We start from the raw sequence: 10,000 nt of genomic DNA on the forward strand, positions 1-10,000 counted from the left end.
CTTACACAGAGCTCAGCCCTGCCTGTATCTTCAACCTCCCCTTACACAGAGCTCAGCCCTGCCTGTATCTTCAACCTCCCCTTACACAGAGCTCAGCCCTGCCTGTATCTTCAACCTCCCCTTACACAGAGCTCAGCCCTGCCTGTATCTTCAACCTCCCCTTACACAGAGCTCAGCCCTGCCTGTATCTTCAACCTCCCCTTACACAGAGCTCAGCCCTGCCTGTATCTTCACCTCCCCTTACACAGAGCTCAGCCCTGCCTGTATCTTCAACCTCCCCTTACACAGAGCTCAGCCCTGCCTGTATCTTCAACCTCCCTTTACACAGAGCTCAGCCCTGCCTGTATCTTCAACCTCCCTTTACACAGAGCTCAGCCCTGCCTGTATCTTCAACCTCCCTTTACACAGAGCTCAGCCCTGCCTGTATCTTCAACCTCCCCTTACACAGAGCTCAGCCCTGCCTGTATCTTCAACCTCCCCTTACACAGAGCTCAGCCCTGCCTGTATCTTCAACCTCCCCTTACACAGAGCTCAGCCCTGCCTGTATCTTCAACCTCCCTTTACACAGAGCTCAGCCCTGCCTGTATCTTCAACCTCCCCTTACACAGAGCTCAGCCCTGCCTGTATCTTCAACCTCCCCTTACACAGAGCTCAGCCCTGCCTGTATCTTCAACCTCCCTTTACACAGAGCTCAGCCCTGCCTGTATCTTCAACCTCCCTTTACACAGAGCTCAGCCCTGCCTGTATCTTCAACCTCCCCTTACACAGAGCTCAGCCCTGCCTGTATCTTCAACCTCCCCTTACACAGAGCTCAGCCCTGCCTGTATCTTCAACCTCCCCTTACACAGAGCTCAGCCCTGCCTGTATCTTCAACCTCCCCTTACACAGAGCTCAGCCCTGCCTGTATCTTCAACCTCCCTTTACACAGAGCTCAGCCCTGCCTGTATCTTCAACCTCCCCTTACACAGAGCTCAGCCCTGCCTGTATCTTCAACCTCCCCTTACACAGAGCTCAGCCCTGCCTGTATCTTCAACCTCCCCTTACACAGAGCTCAGCCCTGCCTGTATCTTCAACCTCCCCTTACACAGAGCTCAGCCCTGCCTGTATCTTCAACCTCCCCTTACACAGAGCTCAGCCCTGCCTGTATCTTCAACCTCCCTTTACACAGAGCTCAGCCCTGCCTGTATCTTCCACCTCCCCTTACACAGAGCTCAGCCCTGCCTGTATCTTCAACCTCCCCTTACACAGAGCTCAGCCCTGCCTGTATCTTCAACCTCCCCTTACACAGAGCTCAGCCCTGCCTGTATCTTCAACCTCCCTTTACACAGAGCTCAGCCCTGCCTGTATCTTCCACCTCCCCTTACACAGAGCTCAGCCCTGCCTGTATCTTCAACCTCCCCTTACACAGAGCTCAGCCCTGCCTGTATCTTCAACCTCCCCTTACACAGAGCTCAGCCCTGCCTGTATCTTCAACCTCCCCTTACACAGAGCTCAGCCCTGCCTGTATCTTCAACCTCCCCTTACACAGAGCTCAGCCCTGCCTGTATCTTCAACCTCCCCTTACACAGAGCTCAGCCCTGCCTGTATCTTCAACCTCCCCTTACACAGAGCTCAGCCCTGCCTGTATCTTCAACCTCCCTTTACACAGAGCTCAGCCCTGCCTGTATCTTCCACCTCCCCTTACACAGAGCTCAGCCCTGCCTGTATCTTCCACCTCCCCTTACACAGAGCTCAGCCCTGCCTGTATCTTCAACCTCCCCTTACACAGAGCTCAGCCCTGCCTGTATCTTCAACCTCCCCTTACACAGAGCTCAGCCCTGCCTGTATCTCCCTATTCAACCTCAACCCCTTACACAGAGCTCAGCCCTGCCTGTATCTTCAACCTCCCTTTACACAGAGCTCAGCCCTGCCTGTATCTTCAACCTCCCCTTACACAGAGCTCAGCCCTGCCTGTATCTTCAACCTCCCTTTACACAGAGCTCAGCCCTGCCTGTATCTTCAACCTCCCCTTACACAGAGCTCAGCCCTGCCTGTATCTTCAACCTCCCCTTACACAGAGCTCAGCCCGGCCTGTATCTTCAACCTCTCCTTACACAGAGCTCAGCCCTGCCTGTATCTTCAACCTCCCTTTACACAGAGCTCAGCCCTGCTTGTATCTTCAACCTCTCCTTACACAGAGCTCAGCCCTGCTTGTATCTTCAACCTCCCTTTACACAGAGCTCAGCCCTGCCTGTATCTTCAACCTCCCCTTACACAGAGCTCAGCCCGGCCTGTATCTTCAACCTCTCCTTACACAGAGCTCAGCCCTGCCTGTATCTTCAACCTCCCTTTACACAGAGCTCAGCCCTGCTTGTATCTTCAACCTCTCCTTACACAGAGCTCAGCCCTGCTTGTATCTTCAACCTCCCTTTACACAGAGCTCAGCCCTGCCTGTATATGCTTGGGGGAAGAAGAAGTGACACTCAAATTCAATCTTCTTCAGCCGCCACTGTGGCCAGGCGGCCTATCTCCCCAGCGCAGGGTGAGGGTGGCAGGCATGCAGAGCGTCGATAGCAGACCTCTTCAAAAGGGACCAGCTTCTGAGCCACTGGAGCCACAACAATAGAGCCCTCTTCTGTCAACAAAGAGGGAGACTAGAGAGCCCAGATATCTACTCTACTGAAAGATTAACAATGGTAAATCCTTTAGGCCCCTCCTTCTTTTCAGTTTTTTTTTTTTTTTTTTACATGTATGGTTTATTTTAGAAGTTATTTACAGGACACTGATCTCCGAGGCTGAATTGGAACAAGAGATTAGCTCAATTTAAAGGGGAAAAGGGCCGTTTCCCCTCTGGATGATAGAGGTTTCTTTGTAGAACTCGGACAATGGTGTGGAACGCCTTGTAATAAGGATATTTCAGAGACTCTCACAATTGTTTGCAAAGCTTTCAGACATAAAAATAAATAAATAAATGTAGTTTAATATAAAGTGTTCATCCAGTGAGTGGTTTGGACTGGGGGTGTGTTTGCAGTGGCTTCATGCACTCCAAACATCTGAGGGGGCACAAAGTGAGTGAGGATTGGTTTGGATGGTGGTCCTAAAGGGGGCGGGGTCCTGAGGGGGTGATCTTAAGGGGGTGCGGTCCTGAGGGGGTGGGGTCCTGAGAGGGGTGGGGTCCTAAAGGGGGTGGGGCCCTGGGGGGGGTGGGGTCCTAAAGGGGTGGGGTCCTGAGGGGGGTGTTCCGATTGGGGCAGAGTCCAGAGAGGGGGTGGTCCTGAGGGGGTGGGGCCTTGAGGAGGGTGGTTCTTTGGGGGTGGTTCTTTGGGGGTGGGGTCCTGAGGGGGTGGTCCTGAGGGGGGTGGGGTTCTGAGGGGGGGGGGGGGGGGGGGTCCTAGGGGGGTGGTCCTGAGGGGTGGGTCCTGAGGGGGTGGTCCTTTGGGGGTGGTCTTGAGGGGTGGGTCCTGAGGGGAGGGTGGTCGTAGGGGGGTGGGGTCCTGAGGGGAGGGTGGTCCTAGAGGGGGTGGGGTCCTGAGGGGAGGGTGGTCCTAGGGGGTGGGGTCCTGAGGGGAGGGTGGTCCTAGGGGGGTGGGTCCTGAGGGGAGGGGGGAGGGTGGTCCTAGGGGGGGGGTGGGGTCCTGAGGGGAGGGTGGTCCTAGGGGGTTGGGTCCTGAGGGGAGGGTGGTCCTAGGGAGGGTGGGGTCCTGAGGGGAGGGTGGTCCTAGAGGGGGTGGGGTCCTGAGGGGAGGGTGGTCCTAGGGGGGTGGGGTCCTGAGGGGAAGGTGGTCCTAGAGGGGGTGGGGTCCTGAGGGGAGGGTGTTCCTAGGGGGGTGGGGTCCTGAGGGGAGGGTGGTCCTAGGGGGTGGGTTCTGAGGGGAGGGGTGGTCGTAGGGGGTGGGGTCCTGAGGGGAGGGGGGTGGTCGTAGGGGGTGGGGTCCTGAGGGAGGGCGGGGGGGGGGGTGGTCCTGAGGGAGGGTGGGGGGTGGGGTCCTGAGGGAGGGTGGTCCTAGGGGGTGGGGTCCTGAGGGAGGGTGGTCCTATGGGGGGTGGGGTCCTGAAGGGAGGGTGGTCCTAGAGGGGGTGGGGTCCTGAGGGAGGTGGTCCTAGAGGGGGTGGGGTCCTGAGGGAGGTGGTCCTAGGGTGGGTGGGGTCCTGAGGGGGTGGTACCTAAGAGGGTGGTTCTGAGGGAGGTGGTCCTAGAGGGGGTGGGGTCCTGAGGGAGGTGGTCGTAGGGGGGTGGGGTCCTGAGGGAGGTGGTCCTAGGGGGGTGGTCCTAGGGGAGGTGGTCCTAGGGGGGTGGGGTCCTGAGGGAAGGGTGGTCCTAGGGGGTGGGGTCCTGAGGGGGAGTGGGGTCCTGGGGGTGGGGTCCTGAGGGGAGGGTGGTCCTAGGGTGGGGGGTGGGGTCCTGAGGGAGGGTGGTCCTAGGGGGTGGGGTCCTGAGGGGAGGGTGGTCCTAGGGGGGTGGGGTCCTAGGGGGTGGGGGGGTGGGGTCCTGAGGGGGGGAGGGGGTGGGGTCCTGAGGGGAGGGTGGTCCTAGGGGGTGGGGTCCTGAGGGGGTGGTCCTAGGGGGGGTGGGGTCCTGACGGAGGTGGTCCTTTTTAAAACACCTGAAACAGCTTTTTCCTGCAAACTAGAGCCATAATTAACATGGATAATTCTAGGTCAAAAATATGTTTATTATTCTGCATATCTAAGCAAACCTCCTCAAAAGAAATGTGATTAGTCACATGCTTCATAAAGAACAAGGTGCACTCTGACAGCGAAATGCTGACTTACGTGTCCCTTTCCAACAATGCAGAGGTAAAGGTCAACTCATATCAATGAAATGGAATAGTGACATGAGAAATAAATACACAGTGAATGACGAATAAAATAAACAGTATAAATAACATGGCTATATACAGGAAGTACCAGGTAATAACATGGCTATTGACAGGAAGTACCAGGTAATAACATGGCTATATACAGGAAGTACCAGGTAATAACATGGCTATTGACAGGAAGTACCAGGTAATAACATGGCTATTGACAGGAAGTACCAGGTAATAACATGGCTATATACAGGAAGTACCAGGTAATAACATGGCTATTGACAGGAAGTACCAGGTAATAACATGGCTATATACAGGAAGTACCAGGTAATAACATGGCTATTGACAGGAAGTACCAGGTAATAACATGGCTATATACAGGGAGTACCAGGTAATAACATGGCTATTGACAGGAAGTACCAGGTAATAACATGGCTATATACAGGGAGTACCAGGTAATAACATGGCTATATACAGGGAGTACCAGGTAATAACATGGCTATTGACAGGGAGTACCAGGTAATAACATGGCTATTGACAGGAAGTACCAGGTAATAACATGGCTATATACAGGGAGTACCAGGTAATAACATGGCTATATACAGGGAGTACCAGGTAATAACATGGCTATTGACAGGGAGTACCATGTAATAACATGGCTATTGACAGGAAGTACCAGGTAATAACATGGCTATTGACAGGAAGTACCAGGTAATAACATGGCTATTGACAGGAAGTACCAGGTAATAACATGGCTATATACAGGAAGTACCAGGTAATAACATGGCTATATACAGGGAGTACCAGGTAATAACATGGCTATATACAGGAAGTACCAGGTAATAACATGGCTATATACAGGGAGTACCAGGTAATAACATGGCTATATACAGGAAGTACCAGGTAATAACATGGCTATATACAGGGAGTACCAGGTAATAACATGGCTATATACAGGAAGTACCAGGTAATAACATGGCTATATACAGGAAGTACCAGGTAATAACATGGCTATATACAGGGAGTACCAGGTAATAACATGGCTATATACAGGGAGTACCAGGTAATAACATGGCTATATACAGGAAGTACCAGGTAATAACATGGCTATTGACAGGGAGTACCAGGTAATAACATGGCTATATACAGGAAGTACCAGGTAATAACATGGCTATATACAGGAAGTACCAGGTAATAACATGGCTATATACAGGAAGTACCAGGTAATAACATGGCTATATACAGGGAGTACCAGGTAATAACATGGCTATATACAGGGAGTACCAGGTAATAACATGGCTATATACAGGGAGTACCAGGTAATAACATGGCTATATACAGGGAGTACCAGGTAATAACATGGCTATATACAGGTACCAGGTAATAACATGGCTATATACAGGGAGTACCAGGTAATAACATGGCTATATACAGGAAGTACCAGGTAATAACATGGCTATATACAGGGAGTACCAGGTAATAACATGGCTATATACAGATACCAGGTAATAACATGGCTATTGACAGGAAGTACCAGGTAATAACATGGCTATATACAGGAAGTACCAGGTAATAACATGGCTATTGACAGGAAGTACCAGGTAATAACATGGCTATATACAGGAAGTACCAGGTAATAACATGGCTATTGACAGGAAGTACCAGGTAATAACATGGCTATATACAGGAAGTACCAGGTAATAACATGGCTATATACAGGAAGTACCAGGTAATAACATGGCTATATACAGGAAGTACCAGGTAATAACATGGCTATATACAGGAAGTACCAGGTAATAACATGGCTATATACAGGAAGTACCAGGTAATAACATGGCTATATACAGGAAGTACCAGGTAATAACATGGCTATATACAGGAAGTACCAGGTAATAACATGGCTATATACAGGAAGTACCAGGTAATAACATGGCTATTGACAGGAAGTACCAGGTAATAACATGGCTATATACAGGGAGTACCAGGTAATAACATGGCTATATACAGGGAGTACCAGGTAATAACATGGCTATTGACAGGGAGTACCAGGTAATAACATGGCTATATACAGGGAGTACCAGGTAATAACATGGCTATATACAGGAAGTACCAGGTAATAACATGGCTATATACAGGAAGTACCAGGTAATAACATGGCTATTGACAGGGAGTACCAGGTAATAACATGGCTATATACAGGGAGTACCAGGTAATAACATGGCTATATACAGGGAGTACCAGGTAATAACATGGCTATATACAGGGAGTACCAGGTAATAACATGGCTATATACAGGAAGTACCAGGTAATAACATGGCTATATACAGGGAGTACCAGGTAATAACATGGTTATATACAGGAAGTACCAGGTAATAACATGGCTATTGACAGGGAGTACCAGGTAATAACATGGCTATTGACAGGGAGTACCAGGTAATAACATGGTTATATACAGGAAGTACCAGGTAATAACATGGCTATTGACAGGGAGTACCAGGTAATAACATGGCTATATACAGGGAGTACCAGGTAATAACATGGCTATATACAGGAAGTACCAGGTAATAACATGGCTATTGACAGGGAGTACCAGGTAATAACATGGCTATTGACAGGTAAGTACCAGGTAATAACATGGAGTACCAGGTAATAACATGGCTATATACAGGAAGTACCAGGTAATAACATGGCTATATACAGGGAGTACCAGGTAATAACATGGCTATATACAGGGAGTACCAGGTAATAACATGGCTATATACAGGAGTACCAGGTAATAACATGGCTATATACAGGAGTACCAGGTAATAACATGGCTATATGACAGGAAGTACCAGGTAATAACATGGCTATATACAGGAAGTACCAGGTAATAACATGGCTATTACAGGAAGTACCAGGTAATAACATGGCTATTGACAGGAAGTACCAGGTAATAACATGGCTATATACAGGAAGTACCAGGTAATAACATGGCTATATACAGGAAGTACCAGGTAATAACATGGCTATTGACAGGAAGTACCAGGTAATAACATGGCTATATACAGGGAGTACCAGGTAATAACATGGCTATATACAGGGAGTACCAGGTAATAACATGGCTATATACAGGGAGTACCAGGTAATAACATGGCTATTGACAGGGAGTACCAGGTAATAACATGGCTATTGACAGGGAGTACCAGGTAATAACATGGCTATTGACAGGAAGTACCAGGTAATAACATGGCTATATACAGGAGTACCAGGTAATAACATGGCTATTGACAGGGAGTACCAGGTAATAACATGGCTATATACAGGAAGTACCAGGTAATAACATGGCTATATACAGGGAGTACCAGGTAATAACATGGCTATATACAGGGAGTACCAGGTAATAACATGGCTATATACAGGAGTACCAGGTAATAACATGGCTATATACAGGGAGTACCAGGTAATAACATGGCTATATACAGGGAGTACCAGGTAATAACATGGCTATATACAGGAAGTACCAGGTAATAACATGGCTATATACAGGAAGTACCAGGTAATAACATGGCTATATACAGGAAGTACCAGGTAATAACATGGCTATATACAGGAAGTACCAGGTAATAACATGGCTATATACAGGAAGTACCAGGTAATAACATGGTTATATACAGGAAGTACCAGTTAATAACATGGCTATATACAGGGAGTACCAGGTAATAACATGGCTATATACAGGAAATACGAGGTAATACCATGCCTATTGACAGGGAGTACCAGGTAATAACATGGTTATGTACAGGAAGTCCCAGGTAATAACATGGCTATATATATACAGGAAGTAAAAGTACTGAGTCAATGTGCAGGAGAACCAGGTAATAACATGACTATATACAGGAAGTACCAGGTAATAACATGGCTATATACAGGGAGTACCAGGTAATAACATGGCTATATACAGGGAGTACCAGGTAATAACATGGCTATATACAGGAAGTAAATGTACTAAGTCGATGTGCAGGGGAACCAGGTAATTGAGGTAATTGACCTTGTGAGCTATCTGTATCCACCTGATGGGTGTTTTTTTTAAAGAACTAAATATACTTCTCTGCACAGCTCCTGTGTCACGCCCTGACCTTAGAGAGCCTTTTTATTCTCTATTTTGGTTAGGTCGGGGTGTGACTAGGGTGGATAGTCTAGTTTTGTATTTCTATGTTGGCCTGGTATGGTTCCCAATCAGAGGCAGCTGTCTATTGTTGTCTCTGATTGGGGATCATATTTAGGCAGCCTTTTTTCCTGTTGTTTGTGGGATCTTGGTTTTGTATTGTTGCATGTCGAGCCCTACAAGGCTGTTGGTTTTCTCTTTCCTGTTTTGTTGCTGGTTATCATGAATAAATATGACCGCACGCTGCATCTTGGTCCGACCATTCTTACAACGACGAGCGTTACAATCTGGGTAAAACGTTGAAAGGATTGTGAGTATTATTCGGTACATGTAGTAATTGCTTGCTTTTCTAAAGCGTGCCAACCTTGCCAATAAGTACGCCAGCTAAGATAGTTAGACTAGATAGCTTCTTTAACTCAATATCCTGAAAGGTCTTACTTGGTAGATAGTGACGAGGTTGGGACATTGGGAACCTATATAGTCTAGCTAAAGACAACTTCATACCATTTTTAGTTGGCTAATACGCCCTGCCCCTGGACCCACTATGGGCATCATGTTTCTGTGTGTGTGTGTGTGTGTGTGTGTGTGTGTGTGTGTGTGTGTGTGTGTGTGTGTGTGTGTGTGTGTGTGTGTGTGTGTGTGTGTGTGTGTGTGTGTGTGTGTGTGTGTGTGTGTGTGTGTGTGTGTGTGTGTGTGTGTGTGTGTGTGTGTGTGTGTGGTGACAGTTACCATCAAACACTAGATATTCTGCTCATGTCTTTACAGGGAGGGGGTTCACGGAGGGGGTTTAAGGTAAGAGCCAGGACGTCAGTACTGACGACTAAATAGCTGTGCAAACAGTTCGATACAGGAACCACTATCCAAACAGACGACTTCCACTCATTAATATTAAAAAGTGTCAGGTGAATCCTCCCTTTGACCAGTAAATATTTAATCAATGTAATACGAGAGCCTGCTCCTGTATGTTCAGCTCCTAACAGAGAGAAACTGAGGAAAATAAAGGAGGTCTAGTTGGAAACTAATTACCAACAGCAAGGATGAGTCCCTAATGACATCATATTACCTA

The 10,000-nt window shown here is 48.4% G+C and overlaps 1 protein-coding gene across 1 annotated transcript in view; it reads right to left on the minus strand.

The window, feature by feature from the left end:
* Positions 1 to 3,107: 3,107 nt before the first annotated feature.
* The window catches only part of LOC124018467 (extensin-like), a 21,514-nt gene continuing 14,621 nt past the window's right edge, over positions 3,108 to 10,000 (minus strand). Inside the window, exon 3 of the mRNA XM_046333795.1 lies at positions 3,108 to 3,507. Coding sequence (XP_046189751.1) covers positions 3,108 to 3,507 — 400 coding nt within the window. The remainder of the gene's footprint in view (positions 3,508 to 10,000) is intronic.

Source organism: Oncorhynchus gorbuscha, unplaced genomic scaffold (assembly GCF_021184085.1).
Source record: "Oncorhynchus gorbuscha isolate QuinsamMale2020 ecotype Even-year unplaced genomic scaffold, OgorEven_v1.0 Un_scaffold_527, whole genome shotgun sequence".
NCBI lineage: Eukaryota > Metazoa > Chordata > Actinopteri > Salmoniformes > Salmonidae > Oncorhynchus > Oncorhynchus gorbuscha.